The following is a 17,907-nucleotide window of genomic DNA, read 5'->3' as shown; positions in this document are numbered from 1 at the left end:
CAACCACTGATTTCAACCACAGACTTGTTGTGATCCCACACCTGTTGTTAAACTCCACAACAGACCACTAAGGTCCCCACAAAGTGCCTTCTCATTTCATTTCCAAAGTCCAGCTTTCCTGAACAGTCACCTGCAACAGCACATCCTGCAGAAATCCTGAGCTGATGTCCACAGACAGAATGCAGCACTGAGTTCTCCTCTCAATGAAGTGCTCATTCATGTCCCTCTCTCCCACTCCAATTGCCAATCCACTTAAGGCTGGCAGAAATTTAAATATATTTCAGCTCTATCTGCTTCTGGTGTGGGCTCTGCACAGGTTACTGGGTATGAAGAGAGGCCACCACTCAGAACACAGAGTGTATTGGGTCTGCATGGCCAGGCTGTGGTATCAGGGGGCTACAGGGGTGGCTTTTGTGAGAAGGTGCTGGAAGCTTCCCCCATGTCCAACAGAGTCAATGCCAGTCTGGCTCTGGGACGGATCTGCCACTGGTCAAGGCTGAGCCCATCAGCCACAGGGGTTGTGTCTCTGGGACAACAGAGTTCAGAAGGGAGGGAAAAAACTGCACAACAGAAATTGCAGCTGGAGAGAGGAGTGAGAACCTGTGAGAGAAACAGCCCTGCAGACACCCAGGTCAGTCGAGGAGGGCGAGGAGTTGCTCCGGGCACCGGAGCAGAGATTCCCTGCAGCCCGTGGTGCAGAGCATAGTGAGGAAGGACGTCCCCCTGCAGTCCCTGGAGGAGCAGAGACTCACCTGCAGCCCCTGGAGGAGCCCACACCTGAACAGGTGGATGCCTGAAGGAGGCTGCAACCCATGGGAAGCCCATGCCAGAGCAGGCCCTTGGCAGGAACTGTGCCCCCACGGAGAGAGGAGCCCACAGGGAGCAGGTTTGCTGGCAGTACTTGTGACCCTGCAGGGGACCCCCACTGGAGCAGCCTGTTCCTGGAAAACTGCACCCTGTGGAAGCACCCCACACTGGAGCAGCTCATGGAGAACTGCAGCCTGTGGGAAGGACCCACACTGGAGAAGTTCATGGAGAAGGGCAGCCTGTGGGAGGGACCCCAGGCTAGAGAAAGGGAAGAGTGTGAGGAGTCCAATCCCCACGGAGAAAGGAGCCATAGAAACATGTGATTAACTGACCAGGGCCCCCATTCCCCATCCTCCTGCACTGCTGGGGTGGAGAGGAGGCAGAGAAAACTGGGAGTGAAGTTAAGCCCAGGAAGAAGGAAGGGGTGGGGAGAACATGTTGTAAGTCTTAATTTTTATTCTCTTATTATCCTGCTCTAATTTGATTAGTAATAAATTAAACCCATTTCCTAAAGCCAGGTCTGCTGGTGAGGGATCTCTCCCTGCCCTCATCTCAATCCAGAAGCCTTTCCTTCTATTTTCTCTCCCCTGCCCAGGTGAGGAGCAGTGCCAGAGCAGCTTGGTGGGCACCTGGTGTCAGCCAGGGCCAACCCCTGCCACACATGAGCAGGTCTTTCCTTATTCAAAGAGCCACAGCCACTCACCTGCACACTGTGCAAACCACCAGTGAGTCTGGCATGGAAAATGTTTCATGAACTCTACAAACAAGTTTTTTGCTTCCTCTATTGCTCAGTACCCCAACAACACTTGCAAAGTCATCAAGTGTTACAAAAATACCTGAACACAGTACAGGCATTCTCTAGGCACACTCTGTGCCAGGCTTTTACTTGACACCTGGTTCAAGAAGTAACAGGATATGACCTGGGCACTTCTTCAACTCCCCACAAGAACCTGACTAACAATGCAGCTCACTCATCTTTTACTTTGTCTGTAATGATTTAAATGTTTCTATTATCATAACCAAAAATTAAAGAAATAAAAAGTGTCTTTCTAATCTCATAGATATACTAAGCAGCCCCAAACCCCCCACTTTCATTACTTCTAATACAATACACCCCCTTAAATAGCCCCAAAGCAACTTGCCATGCACCTGAAAAATCAGCTGATTGAGTCATTATCCAGAATATCCCTCGTGGAGGAAGAATTTAATTCACCCAGAGGCCAGTGTATCATGAAACCATCAGATTAGTACTAGAGTATTTTAAACAACAGCTGGCTGGAACAATGATTCATTTTTTAAAACAGACATATCACTAAGATTAATTATAAAATGTCTTTAAAACTGAACAAGTTTTTTAAAAGTTAACAAGTTTATTAACAAGTTCACTTACTCTGTCATACTTGGCAACTATCTCTGCTCGTTCTTGGGCAAGTTTGATAGCAGCATCCTGCTCAGCATCTGCACCTGTAGAGAATAAAATAACACTGTTCAGATTTGCTCCATTGTGAACAAAGAACTGCAGCTAAATACTTGGAAAAATCAACTTCAGGGAGACAATTTGGATGGAGAAATGCCAAAGCTATTGTATCAAAGCAAAATATGACCTCGGTGCACATCTTGAATATTGTTCAGAGTAAAATACAGTTATTGGATGGCATCTTAATTGCCAAGTTTAGAATGATGCTGATTTTCCACCAATAAATACAGTAAAATAATGATTCTTCACAATCCACTAACTGAAAGACTGAAGAAAATAGTAAAAGCTACTAGTTGCCAATTCCACAAACATTCTCATAGTCAAAGAAAGCCAAAATGTACACTACTGGCTTAGAACAGAAGTGTGAGCCATTTACATAATTTGTAGAGAGGTATTGGAATACTGAAGAAACACTGCATGGCTTCATCTGAGAAATTGCCTCAGACTTATTTCTCAGAAATCAGGGAGGGATGTTGTCATATTGTCAGAAGTGCAACTTGGGCGACCCAGAGCTGGAATAAGGATATGACAACAGGAAGGCTGACAGGCAAGAACAAAACCATGTGTGGGGAAGCCCCAGGACACTACAGATGCAGCATTTACTACACCAGTGGAGTAAAAGTCTTGCTAAGTCCTGTTCCTGTGGCAGAAACCATCTTCAGAACATGGACAGGAACATAAAGAGGACATCAAATAAAGGAAGAGTTGCTGCTTTGAATATCCAGCAACAGAACATGCTTTGATATCCCAAGTGTGATTATGTCAAACCAAGGAGGCACATCAGCTTTAATTAATAAGTTTGTGAAAGATTCAAGGGTTTTGATTGTTAAAAATCAACAAACTTTAAATTTGTTTTGATTATTAAAAAGCAATGAACTTTTGATAAAGCAAAGCTTTAAAAAGGTTTGAAATATTTTTCAAGCACACCCTGTTATAAAAATAACTCCAAGCACGTGTTTTTTCCTCACTATCTAGTTCATGGCAGCATAATGAACTTCAGGAATTGTACATACCAACCATCTGGGCCATGAAATAGAAAAACAGACTGGATATTACAGTTTTCTATCACATGACATTAACACAATTATTTGTTCAAACCCAGTGTTTCTTTAATAAACTTTACCTATGTATTTCTCAACATTTAGACAAGAAGTTGTGCCAAGGTGCCTTCTGAGCCATCTGTTAGAGATTTAGCATGGTCTCTGCTTGTTTTCACTTGAAGTTTCTCTGGGGGAACGCAGAGAGAACCTCGGTGTGACCCACCACAGACACAAACACCAACATTCAGGGAACAGCAATGCCTGTCCTAAGCTCCCCCTGAGGGAAAGCCTGACTGCTTCTTTAAAGCTTTCCTTTATGACCCCCAGGAGTTACACTTCATTACCCCCAGTTCTGGCCCCCTTCTGCTTATCATCACCATTTGCCAATCCTATTACTCCCATTTATTAGTGAGGATGTCAGTGCTCTGTCATTTTTCCCAGTGTGTACCAGAACCAGCACACACGTATTTACACAATTATTTGAGGGAAAAAAAATCGTAATTCCATCTGCTGTATCTGGAAGCTTTACATCTCTGAGTTACAAAGCTGATAAATAATTTCCTCCTTGTAAGACAAGGGGTGAGTGGAATCATTTCCTATTGCTCAGACTCTGGTGTGCCCAAACAGAGCACTGTTCTTCCTGCTCCTTCAGGTGCTGGATGCACCTTTATTCCTATAAGCTTAAAGAGGAGCATAAGACACAAAGCAGTTTGGTTTCAGGTTGGATTTTCTCTGATGAATCTTTACAGCCACTGCAGGACTCCATCACCCCAGCTGTCCATGTGAGCTCGACACAGCTCCTGCACACCAACCACAGCCCTCCAGAGCCCCTCCCCAGCCCTGTGTCCCCCCAGGGGCACACACTGAACTCCACATTGCCCCCCCCCAACACAATTAGAACAATTTGGTTCTTATCCTTTACTAGTTGACACAGTGTATCTACTAAACTGACAACATCCACTAAAGCTACAAAATCAACACTGAAAAAAGCAGTAGATGAACCCTAGTACTATTTACAAAGAGAGAAGGTAAAGGAACCACAGCTAAAATTAAATTGTGTTTTATTTTCTAAGACAGATCTGTGCTTACAGCAAGTCTTTATAGAAGACCAACTATGGGTTTTTAAAAAGTAAACTTTAAACCTGCTTAGAAAGCTGATATTCCTTCAGAGAATTCAAGTGCTGAGCAACCCACCACTTCTCCAATGGAAAGACGTGGGGGGAAAAGCTTCCTTGTTTAAAGTACACCTGCTGCTGAGCTTCCAGACATGGGGAAAAAATCCTATCACTGATTTCCAAATAAAAGAGAGACTAGATTTGAGAAAGAGTATGGTTGAATAATAAATAGATAATATTTACTATAGTAGTTGGTACATTCAAGGACTGTGTAGCCAATACTTTAACAGAATTTAAAAACAGGTTATAACTTTATCTTAAAATGTACCCAAAAGGACATGCACAGCTCTTCAACACCACAGACGGAATAAGTGGCATAATTTGAAACAAAGTTTAAACCTTTGCTTAAAAGAATGCAAAATGTTATCTGCACCAGAAACCAAGTTCCTGGTTTATGCTGAAAACATGGCCGTGCCTTGCTTTACCTTCCCTTCTTCTGCAGAAGGAATGTGTGAATCGAAGTTTGCCACGTTCTGTGTCTCAGTTCTGTGTCTCACGACAATTCAATTGCATTTAGTGTGGAAATTATCATATTCATTGCCTTTAAAGTACTCCTCTTTGCTTTCTGCCAGAACCATCTTAACCTTCCAGCTGCACTGAGACAGTTCGATGTTTCGTTAATCCATCCCTACCAAAAACCCAGAAAACAGCTTGTGATGGGCACAAGAGGTTATATTTTGGGAGATAAGCATTAAACATGATTTTTCTCTTAAGAGGAAATATTTAAATATCTCCAAGTTAGAAATTGCACAATGATTCCTGATAAAGTAAAAGCTAAATATGGGAACAAGGAAAGTTCTTTGTGAAACACCTTCCTAGGCACAAAAATACATCACTACAAAACTGAAGACAAATAACTGGTATTCTAAAGTCTTATCAGTTTTATTCAGTAAGTGTTACCTCAGTGAAAAGTTAAAGATGTGACACAAGTATGATTAAGTTTCCTAATTAAAAGTTAGCAGGACAGACGATGAACAGCACATTACACAGGAAACAATGCAATCTCAGATGAGGCTGGCATTAATACATAGCAAACTAACTAGTACAGAGAATTGACTTGAACTAAAAACTGAGGAAATATATTATCAATAAGCAGATGACAAAATCTGCCAATGATGGCAAGGTAAACAGAACATTTAAGTCCCCCCAAAAACCAGTCAGGCTAACAAGGCACAAGCAGCGTGGTTAAAACCCTGCCCAGCAGCACTCACAGAATGCCAGAGTGGAAGGGACCTCCAGGATCCTCTGGTGCAAGCTGGCAAAAACACAGTCTAGATAAGGTAGCCCAGCACCCTGTTCAGCTGAATCATAAAGGTGTCCCACTTCCCTGGGGATATTATTCCAATGGCTGGCTGTTCTCATTGTGAACGTTTTTCCATATGTCCTAAATCTCCTCAGGCGTAATTTGTACCATCCCCCCTCGTCTTTTCCATGTGACTCCTTGTTAAAAGGGAGGTGGCACACATCAACTCTTGGAAAGGTTAATCCTAGAAAGAAAGGCCAGGAACAACATTTTCTGACCTGTTTGCCTGATGCCTGTAACACTCCCCATCAGAGAGTATCTGCCCCTCATCACTCTGACACGCTGACCTGTTTGCTGCATTTACAAAATTTACACACAAAACGTGTGCACAATTACAAAACGTGTGCACAATTACAAAATGTGTAAGTTCTGAACAGCACCATGCAAAGGAACTGAAGCATCACTAGAAACAGAAAATCAAACAGAAAACTCCAACCTGCAGCCACGTGAAAAAGGACCAACATCAGAGCCAGACCCTGCTGTTCTGCTCCACTTGGAAATCAGACTGTTTGACTTGTCAGTGCTGCTGAGATGACTGATAAACTGCCAGATCCAAACTTCCAAAGGCAAACTGAAGGATGGGACTAGAAGTGGGTTTATTTTGCAGCTCCCTGCCTTCAAATTGCTCCAAAGGCAGGCCTGCTGAATCAGCCACCTGTGGATGCCACAGCCCTTCGAAGTGGAAGCCCTCCCAGCATCAGCACCAGCTTTCCTCCTCTGGCACTCTAATGAGTCCCTCCTGCCCTCACCAATTACCAAAGAATTGAAGGAACAGAGTGGTGGCACAGGCAAAAAATTAACCCAGTCCTACACAAGGAACAATCCTTGCTAGGCTCCAGTATTTTCTGAGAGGAAATCAGTGACCTGGAGACACCAGCTTTGTTTCCTAAGAACAAATTTACAGATGAATGTTGGGTGTTATCCTGTTATTCACTATTAGATGGTCTCTCTGGGCACCACGATCTCATTTAAAATAAACCCCCACATTTTTAAAGCTGAACTTTTTTTTTAAATTTCAAAAACACTGTCCAGCTCAGTCAATTGATACAAAAAACTGGAAAAACATAACACAAAATTAAAATAAATTTCTAAAACTGACTATTAATAAACAGGCTTCTTACACAAACTGGAAAACCAACTGAGAACTCTCAGTTCCTACTGAGAAGCTGCAATTCTAAGTATCTTGCAGCTTGTGAGGAATACTGGGGACAACACCTTACTTTTCCAGAATTCCATATTCTTACAATGCTACAGGAAGAAAGGCAAGTGCAGTAAATTTAAGTGAGGAACTAATAATGTTAATGGACACAATGTAAACAAAAAAATACATAACTTTATGCTCTATAATGAATGCAAGACTAAGTGGAATGGACCAACTGCCATAAGTGAAATATTCAACAGCCAAACAACAGATCCAAGTAAAAAGAAAACACTAGTAAAGAAAAAAATAAGGTTGTGGCCTATAAATACATGCAAAAATTAAATTCTGAGTAGTAGTGAACCTTCTCAAGGATACAGATTTTTGCAAGAAGCAGAGTTACAGTCTGGCAGATCTGATGGAACTGGAAAAAAAAAAAAAGAAACAATCCTGTCTTACTCTCGCCTTTGAGCCATCTTCTCCCTCCTGTTCCACAGGGAGGAATGGCAGCTATGTATGTAGGCATCTACAGACACCAGGGAACCCTGATCCAAGGTCCCCCCATAATGCACCTAAAATACATTTTTTTTAAAGTGGGGTAGGGAAGAAGACAAAAAAAAAAAAAGGTAAAAAATAAGTTTAGCAATAATGTATTTTTGTATTCATTTAAATCGCCAAGAAAAACACAGGATTTTTCTTGTAGTCCCTGCAGTAGCTCAGTTTTCCAAAATAAAGAGTGGGGAGATGGCAGCACTGTCCCTTGTGTTTCCAGCAGTCAAGGAGGAGCTGAACAGCCTGTGACAGTCTGGCAGCAGCTTGGCTGCTCCTGGTCAGGGGTGACTTATGAAGAGCCCAGAGTTACACCTGGGCTTCATCACAGCCTGACAGGACTGAGCTGCTGCCCAGGGAGAAAGGGCCAAAGACAGTAAAACACTGGTCCTTCCCACAAGGAGAAAAGCTGCTCTCTACAAGGTTTACTGAGTACTTTTAGTTTGAGCTCTCCCTAATCCTGCACGGCTTCTAATCCTGTTCAGGTACAGAACTGCAAACCAGGAAGGCACACCTTTCTTCCAAGTGATCCCCACGTGCAGTGCACCGAGCACACACACCTCTGGTTGCTGCAAAAGTAGTCGGACAACTTACAGGAATGGTCTTTGGGGTTACTCAAACCCACTGGCGATATGGTCTCTGAAACAGCCTAAAAAATGGCTTGACAGCACCTCACCTGGAAAAGGTAACAACAGCCAAGAACCAGCTCCCTCATCAAGGGACAAATCCCTAGCACAAAACAAGTACCACCGAGAGCCTCAGAGTTCCTTACAGGTCCTGAAGGAGCAGCAGGTACAAGTGCTAATGCATCAGTAGCAGCAGAAGTTGCCTCTTACAGATGTGCCATAAATTTAAGAAGAATCACAGATTTGTTTAGGTTGGAAAAGACTTCTAAGATCATTGAGTCCAACCACCAACCCAGCACTGCCAAGCTCACCACTGAACCATGTCCCCAAGTGCCACATCTACACATCTTTAAATACCTTCAGGGATGGTGACTCCACCACTGCCCTGGGCAGCTGTGCCAGGGCTTGACCATCCTTTCTATGAAGAAATTTTTCCTAATATCCAACTTAAACCTGCCCTGATGCAACTGGAGGTCATTTCCCCTTGTCCTGTCACCTGTTACCCGGGAGCAGAGTCCAACCCTCACATGGCTCCAACTTCCTTCCAGGGCGTTGTAGAGAGCGAGAAGGTTCCCCTGAGCCTCCCTCAGGCTCAGCCCCCCCAGCTCCCTCAGCTGCTCCTCATCAGATTTGTGCTCCAGTCCCTTCCCCAGCTCCACTGCCCTTCTCCAGACAAGATCCAGCATCTCGATGTCTTTGCTGGAGTGAGGGGCACAAAACTGAACAAGGATTTGAGGTGTGGTGTCCCCAGGCCCAAGTACAGGGAGATGGTCCCTGCCCTGGTCCTGCTGGCCACACTATTGCTGGTACAAGCCAGGATGCCACTGGCCTTGCCCACCTGGGCACACAGCAGCTCATGTTCAGCTGCTGTGGACCAGCACCCACAGAAATAATGCCTCTTCCCATGCGGCTGAGGCCCAATACATTAACAGCATCCCCCCATTAACAACCTTATCCCAAATTCTGAAAAGAGATTTCTCCCTTTTTTGTTCTCTGACCTACCATACTGTCTCTTCAACAGCAGAGCACTCTGAAAAGCCCAAAAGACTTGAAACATGCTAATTTGTTTTCCATTACTTTACCCCAATTCTTGCTTGTTTGCACATTACACATTCCAGTGCACAAAGAGCTGCACTGGCACAAATTCCTGTCTGCAGGCACTACCACCAGCTGCTCCACATCTACACATTCAAAGCACATATCAGAGCAACAAACAAAGTCTCTGGTCATATCAGAAAGACCCTTAAATACTCAGGCTGTTTATTTACTTTCCAGTCCATTCCCATAAACAACGAAGGAAAAGCCATGACGTACACTTGGTAGTATTTTGTTGTGGGTACATGATGTTCGAAAGGAAAAATCTTGGTAAATACCTGCACATCAACATTAAACCCGCTCTGAACAAAAGGGATTAAGCATAATTTATTATATTTTCTTTTTCTTCTCATGCAGAGAGAACTTTTAACACAGAGAAAAAGTTTTAACATAAAGGGAACTAGTTAGTTAGAAAAGCAATCCCTTTTATGTAGCAACACCTCAGAAATACATATTTCCAAAGTTAACTGAGCTACATTTCTTCCACAATTGAACATCGTTATCTTAGTAGTATTAAGTACTTAAAACTCAGTTATGACTAATTCGAAATAAGAGAGAAGTAAAACAAGCACAATATACAGAATTAAAGACCAGTACACAAAATAAAAATGCTTTACCAGTCTTTAGATTGTCATTTTCTTCCCAGTCCTTGTAGAGCTCTGTTTTAGTCTTCATGAAGTAAACCTGTTTGTTTCTAGACCATATTCTAAATTAGTTTACCAAAAATGACCAGGGGAAAGTTCTCCTCCTCCACTCCCAGCACTTGCTCCACGCAACTGAGCCACTTGACACGTGCTCCTTTTTCCAGACACGGCCCCTCTACAGCTCCAGGAGCTGCAGCTCCTCAAACAAAGCTGCCATTTGTTAATGGAAGTGTCAGGCAGGCACCACGCTGGTGTTCCCCACCCCAGCCCACAGCCCCGCATTCCAGCTCATAATAAACAAAGGGATTTGAACAAACAGCCTCAGAGGCCGCGGCTCCTGTGACACTCTCGGCTAAGAATTCTTACTGGTATTTACCCAGCGCTGCAGGAACAGCATCTCACTGAAAAGACTTACTAGAAATGGGGCTTGAAGTACCCTATTTCTGGCTTATTACTTCAGAAACTATGAAATGGAGTAACTCTAAAATAGTTTCAATTTCTGTAACTGTTTTGCATTCCCTGAGGGCAGAATGGAGATTTTACATACTTTCTGCTCTAAACTCCTTCATTGCTCAGGATATCTTGGGGACCTGAAATACCTGGTGTGGCAGAATTTGACAAGAACATTTTTGTTCCTAAAAGAACAAAAATTCAGGATTTAAAACTGGTAGAATTCATCTGCACCCTCAAAACCTGGAAAACAGATCTCCATGCCAAATATTCCAGGACACACACACACAAAGCCAGTCTCCTGCATAGATTTTAACCCTCACACATCTCTCTCCCACAAACAGTCAGCTGGTGTTTGCTGCCCTCAGCCAGGAGCCAGCCAATTCCACTGCTCAGCCTGAGGAAGTCGGGGCACACACCCTACCAGCCTCAGCATGGAAGACTTGGGTGGGCTTCCAGCTGCTTGTGAAGCCAACTGAGATGATCAGTGGGACTGGCACAGGTTACCCTGGGATGCTACGGGGTCTCCATCCTTGGAGATGGTCATAAGCCACCTGGACATGATCCTGGGAAAACAGCTCTGCGAGCAGTGGGATGGACCAGATGACCTCCAGAGGCCCCTTCCAACCTCAACCATTCTGTGGTTTTCTTGTGCTCTGAGAAGTGTTAAAATGCCAGGAACACAAGACAGATCTGATCAAGTGTGTCAAACTATTCTTTTTCCCCCAGAGACTGAAAAAAAAAATTAAGTTCCTTCAATTGTTTTAACCTTCCTCCCCATCTCGCCTGGCTGAGCCCCGAGCCTGGAAACGAGCAGCAGCTCCTTTGTCTTTACCACTGATTGCTGCTCATGGATCCCACCCAAACCCAGGTGTCAGGAGTTTAGTCTCTGGTCTCAGTGTGAGTTTAGACTAAGCCAGTGCCATATCCAACACCAGGCACATTTCCCTCAAAAGCAGTCTATAACTGCTGACATCCCCATGCCCACAGCAGCAATCCTCTTGCTATACCGAAATAATCTTCCACTTTGCTCATCACAGAACTACTCAACTGGTTTTATAAAACCAGCTACTTTCTGGTTTTTTTTACCTGAGAGAGTATTTGTGGTGAGGATGAAAAGAACTCTCTCTCAATGAACACAAGCACTTGTTCCAGGTTAACCCTCTCACAGATACACCTTCACCACTTGAAAACAACCTGCTTTTTAACATCACTGGTGCTCTTCTACCACACGTTCCCCCAGGCAGCAATAAGCCATATTACAGATATATATAATCTATACACACACACACACACACTGTAGCTACACTAGACCTGTATATACTGACACTTCTTTGACATCTCTTAAGTTTAGCATGTCTATTTTTGTGGGAGTTTTCAAGTAGACTTAACACAGAGGAAAGATTTTGGCTTCACTGAATTTTTTCTCTCTTCCAAAGGAGAAAAAAAAAAAAAGGCAAAGCTATTTGTAAAATCAATATATTGCACTATGCTCTGCACCAAAAAACCCTATTCCAACAGCAAAATACAAGGACCCTCCTCCCATTCATCAGCATTTCTTCAGAGTAGACTCTATTGTAGTTTTACAGCATGAGTAATGGGTGAAAGAAATGAAAGTAAAGATTTAACTTTTCTGAAGGTGACTGCACTCTCCTCTGAGGGAAAAAATCGAGTTTCACTATGGCAGAATACCTGCAGTTTTGCAACATCCCCTTTGAGACGCTGCACAGTCACCAGTGGAAAATGGTCACTTTGGAAATTAGTAGAATTAACTGCTACTGAAAACTCCCTCAAAGCAATTTTAAAGTGATCCCCAAAGGACTCAAAGCAAGAGCAGGGCAAGCAAGGCAGCCCTGCTAAGCAATATTCCACAGAAGAAACCTGTGTCCAAACAAGAAATGAGAATTTAGTAGCCTATATATTGCAGAGAATTTAAATCAACTACCCAAACTATCTCACTTTAAAGCAGCAATTAAGAAAGGACTTAGAAGAATTCTACCAATATTAATCAGTTACTGCAACATGTCTATCACTATTTTTAGTAACAGAGCCTTAGTGATAGATATTAGTTAATAGAGCACTGAAAGAAAAAAACTCAGAATAAACCAGCAAAAAAACAGAAAGAGAACATAATCTAATAGAATACAACTTGTCCATTTACTTAGTCCTAATTTGTAATTTGTTTTTCTGTGTGTTTCACATAAATAAGTACACCTGAAAACTGAATCCTCTCCATCAGCTCTGCCTACAGCTCACCAGCTGGAAGCTCCAGTTGGAATGCTCATGTCATCACCTCACTACTGAGCCTTATGAATGTCACCACACGGGTTACAAAGTGGAGTGACAAGATCTGGCAGTGTTCTACTGTAATTCCATTTTACAAAGTGTTGTGTGTGCAGTCATGAGCCAGAAGATAATTAATTTGCTGAAGGTTAACACAATCAGCTGCAAAGCCAGAAGAAACCATAATTGCCAATTTGCAACAAGCTACGCTGAAAAGAGTAAGCCCAATTCTGAACAATGCTGCTTTCTTGAAAGAAAAGGAGAAAAAAAAAACCAATACCCAACCCACCCTCCTGCCCGTGACTCTGTCAACACAACCCAAAAAAACATTTATGGCAGCTCTTCTTAGACTTCAATGTAAAAACTTGGGCTGGGTATAATTTGGGGCTTGCCAGTATGTTAAGACTGGTCTGACTTGTGCAACAACTACCTAATGTCTTATGTCTAAGCCTAAGTCATCCTTTGTTCTCCTCTTCCCAAGGGTGCAGTTGGCATCTGGCCTTTTCATTAGTTCACTGCTGGTTTTCCTCACTGCTATCAAAGAGCAGCCTTATGGCCCCAGTGAAGTGGTCCCTCACCTACACATTTCATCTGTCAGGAGATGCAAATATTCTGCTGATCTCAGTAATTCGAGCCCTCTGAACAGTTCAGTGGTGATGGGAGCAGATCTGCATCCCACTGCTCCAGGAGACACAGCCAGTGTTGTTCCTGCAACACCTTAGAACCCAGCAGCGATGGAGAGACAAAGATCCAGCCTTCATGGAAAAACACAGGAGGTTTTCTGCTACATGGAAATTATTTCATGGTCTTCCACCAAAGATTAAATTTCCTGGAACTCCTACTGTGGCTAGAACTGATCCTGCTGTAACATATAATCTGCTTCATCTACAGCCCATGAGTATTACTCCCACACTCCCCTGAAATCCATGACCTTTCCCAGCACTAGTCCCAGCCTTTATAATTAATGTCTTAATAAAATATGCTGCAAATCAGCTGCTGCATTATATGGTAAGATCAGACACTTAACCTCATCAGAAGCAGTACTGACAGATAAAAAGCAGGAAGATTACAGGAATTTTACCCTCAACCTAATATAAGTCGAGTCATTCTTTCATACCAGTGTTTTTTCAGGTACTGGTTATGATTTTATAAGCAAATTCAGCTGAAAATGCCATTTTTTTTGATCCCTTGTACTTTAAAAGTATATTATGTCTGCAGTTCCCAGAGGCTTTTGAAAACTAAAATATCCCTTCTGTATACTGAGGCTGCTCATACTTCTTTTAACTGTGACAGGCTACTAAACATACAGGCAAAACGATCTTTCAGCAAGATTGAACACAACCATTCCCTGCAATAAATTTCCTCTTCGTTTTCCCAATGCCATACATCAGGATGACAAACAAAAAATCACTTTTTTTACCAGCAACATAAATCAAAAGAACATTAAAAATATTCTCTGAAATTTTGACATTATTTTCAAACATCATTTCAGATTTCCTGTTTTGAATATTTTCATTAGTGGTAGAATGTGAATGTTTTCACAGCACTGCAATTTGCAGTATCAATTTAAAGAGTAAAATGGGTCTAATATTTTAGATCCTGTCACAAAGCAGAACATTTCATAGCAAGAGCTATACTTCCCACGTTAACAGACTCAAAATCAAGTAGTCAGTTGCCACACTGCACTAATTATGTTGTCTCCTAATTATTCATTTTTATCTCAGCATTAGTCAAAATTAATGAACCAAACAATAATTATATTTTAAAATTTAGTATTAATGACATGAAGCCTTAAAGCATCACCAAAACAACGCTCATACAGACTCTGGAAGAAACTTTTAAAACAGGGTCTTCGTTTTTGAGGAAGTTGTTTTACTTCTTCTGTAGGGTCAGAGAAATTACAAAAGTTCCTCAGTTAACAAAATTTCATCTATATTGATATTCATCTATATCATTTACTGGCTAAAACAAAGAGGTTTGCTCCTCTACACAGCCAATCTTTGAATACACTGCCCTACCCACAGTCCAGCTCATCATTTAATTACACAGCCGATTTAACTGATTACACCAGGAAGAAAAGGAGGGTTTGTTTTTGTAACAGACGCCATTCTGCCACTTAATAAGACTAAAGAGCTCCAAGCCAGCTCAGAAAAACACCAGCACTGACCCGACGTGGCAGGAGCAGAACTTGAAGAGCATCGCGGGGAAGGAGCAGCGGCTCCCCCCGACCTGCCCCGCGCCCTCCGCGACGACCTGAGGCCGAGCCCGACCTGAGGCCGAGCCCGACCTGAGGCCGAGCCCGACCTACGGCTGAGCCCGACCTGAGGCCGAGCCCGACCTGAGGNAGCCCGACCTACGGCTGAGCCCGACCTGAGGCCGAGCCCGACCTGAGGCCGAGCCCGACCTGAGGCCGAGCCCGACCTACGGCTGAGCCCGACCTACGGCTGAGCCCACGCTGCTGCTCGGGAACTGCGCTGCCCAAAGCTCGCCGGCCCTTCCGTGAGACGGAAAAGGAAGCGTTTGCAAACAAGCAGCGGATGAGCAGCCACTGACAGCACCAGCCTTTACTCACCAGCTGCACGGGCACTGCCAGCCTCTGAAATTTCTGCCTTCTCCTGGAAGGGACAGCACGGAGTGCACAGGAGCTGCTCCTTCCCCCAAAAAACCAGCCTGAGCCCCTGTCCACACTTCAACCTGAGTGTCCCTGCTCTGCCCCTCTGGGCACAGTCTCCACATGGGAGAATTTATTTCCATAAGCTCAGTTTCGCCTCAACACACACACAACAGGAGAATAAAATCTTAAATATTGCTAAAATTCTGGCAGGATGAAAAAGCATTTCTTGCTTTATTCCAGCAAAAGCATCTCACTGTAGTTACTCCGGGCTGCTGGACAGGCTCTTGGGATCCATTCCAGGGAGTGTGAATCTCAGCCATCCCTCCAGCTACCATCGGGATACACTGAACAAACCATCAGAAGTCACAGAGGAGCTGCGAGGCCCTTCTCTATTCAACTTTAACTATAATCTTAACATATTGAAAGTGTTTCCACAAAAATAAAAGTACTGAGTTACACACTACAGCTCTGCTCACCGTAGCTGAACAGCTTTCTTCAGTGGCTGTCTCTGAGCTATTCATCTTTGAGCAGATAAACATTTTAACTGCAGGAATACCCTAAGTACAAATAGGATCCTCTGAGCGAATCCTATGAAAAGTCTGAATGGCACCAAGAAGCTCCCGTGACACTAAACCTTCTCTTGGTGACTAGGATAAGTTTCACTAAGTCCACAGAAAGACATCAAGGCAAATTTAGACACCTGCCTGCTTGAATATCAGTCGTGTCTACACAGCACGAGGCTGCTCTGAAAAAACCTGAGTCATCAGCTCCCTCTAATATCTGTCACTCACTTAATTAAAAACTAAAATGGCATTTGGGACAGGGGGAAAATACTGAAATCCCCTCTGAACATTTGAAATCATCTTAAGTGTCATCCATGCACTAGATCCATGTTTTTTATGTTTATAAAGAGGTTATAGGAAGCGCTGGAGGAGTAAAAGACAACAAGAGGAAGGGTAAACAAGTTTGTTGAAGGGCAGCAGAAACTGGGGAAGTTTCTTCATCCTTGCTACGAGAAAAGGAAGTTGGTGATAGACAAGAAGGTTCTGTTGTTTTCAGTTGCACTGACTGAGGGCTGGTAAACAAACCAAAGTAAACAGCCACGACATTTCCCATGGGAAATAGGAATTAGGAATTAGGGCCTCCAGGGCTGTCCCCTGTCTGGGGCTCAGCCTGAAGCCAAGGGAAAGCACAGCAGAGGGGCTGTAGTAAACCCCAAAGCCATACCCACCAAATCCCAACCCAGTTACATTCACACTGGTAATTAGCAATAGCAGTACTATTTGCCTCCATCTAGTTTGCATCAGCTAAACCCTTTATCAATATAAAACAACTTCAGAGTTTGGTTAAAACAATCCAAAGGAAAAAAGAAAGATCAATCCCTCAAACTTTGTGGTAGTTTATCCACAGAACATTGGACCAGTAACACAAACCTTCTGCCTAAGTTATATCACCACCTTTATTTCAATCAGTTTTTGCTAAACATAACATCAAATTAGTTTTTAGATTTAATTCATCCCCACACCTCAGGACAGTCTGGCATTTAAGCACAGATAACGTGAGATACCAATCCCACTGAGGTCAGGCACAAAGCTGTAGCAATACAGAACCACAAAACAAAAATGAAAAGCCGTTTGTTTGAACAGCTGATTTTAAAAGATAACACAGGTTGATCAGAACAGAATGTTCCAAAGAGGTCATAAGTCTCCTTCAAGTATGAGATCACAGTGAGAGGCACCATTTGGCTCATTCTGAAAATGTTTTACAAATATCTGGCAGTCACTTAAGACAACAATTATTAATTTATTCTGCTGGTGCATGGAAACAATTCCTTTAGTAATCAGTCCATTAACAGACCTATCACTAACACTTCCCTTGACTGGCTGAGAGGAAGATAAACGCTGAGGTACCTCAGTAGCACAAACCCACTGTCACGTTTTCAATGCTACTCAATGCTCAAAATCAGTACTTTTATTTAAGTACTGATGCAAAATGAAGAGCTACAAACACACATTGCAAACACCTTAACAAGTTTTCTGTTGCAAGACAAACACGAGGTTAATTTTAGTCTAAGCCTGGTGCACAGGCACCAAGCAAAAAATCCATTTATTTCTTAATGCTGAAGTCAATAATGCACTAAACCTACTAATGAAGATCCACTTTGTAACCAGTACAGTCTGTTTAAAAAAAATAAAAAAATAAAAAAGCAAACCACCCATAACCCAGAAAAATCTGACCATTTATCAGACTCTCATATCTCAACAGAAATGGCTAAAAAGCAATTCTGAACTCAGTACACAGAAAATGTCTACTTCATCTAATGCAAACACTATAATACTTTGGCAACATCTATTCCAAGTTACAAGGGTTAGCTCTTGAATAATACACAAATAAACCCTTTTACACATTTCAGTCCATCCTAATAACCTATTTCATTCAAAAAAGATCCCTGCCAAACTCTACAAATTTCATATCCCTTACAGTATCAAAGTCCAAAGGACGAGTCAAGCCTTGGTTGAGCCTGTGGAGCTGCATCTGGCAGGGAGCATCCTGTATCCTGGGAAAAGCAGACTCAGTGCAGACCCCTCCCCAAGGGCAGGCAGGAGCTGCTCCCTCCATGAGGGAGCGGGAACAGACGCGTCTGTGCTCGGTGAGGCCCCAGCTGAGACGAACCCGGACCCACCCCGTGTGTGCACTGGGACAGAC

General features: G+C 43.1%; 1 protein-coding gene across 10 annotated transcripts in view; it reads right to left on the bottom strand.

Annotated features, from left to right (window-relative positions):
• USP6NL (USP6 N-terminal like) overlaps positions 1-17,907 on the bottom strand; it is a 117,991-nt gene that overhangs the window by 62,067 nt on the left and 38,017 nt on the right. For 8 of the 10 annotated variants that reach the window (XM_017807844.1, XM_017807841.1, XM_017807845.1 and 5 more), the window contains one exon: positions 2,198-2,271. In XM_017807844.1, coding sequence (XP_017663333.1) covers positions 2,198-2,271 — 74 coding nt within the window. Of the gene's footprint in view, positions 1-2,197; positions 2,272-9,827; positions 10,005-17,907 lie in introns of those variants that run through there. The other 2 variants (XM_017807838.1, XM_017807840.1) reach the window with 1 other exon arrangement.

This window comes from Lepidothrix coronata, unplaced genomic scaffold, assembly GCF_001604755.1.
Source record: "Lepidothrix coronata isolate B3197 unplaced genomic scaffold, Lepidothrix_coronata-1.0 Scaffold20, whole genome shotgun sequence".
In the NCBI taxonomy this organism is placed as follows: domain Eukaryota; kingdom Metazoa; phylum Chordata; class Aves; order Passeriformes; family Pipridae; genus Lepidothrix; species Lepidothrix coronata.
This window is presented reverse-complemented; position numbering and strand designations above follow the sequence as displayed.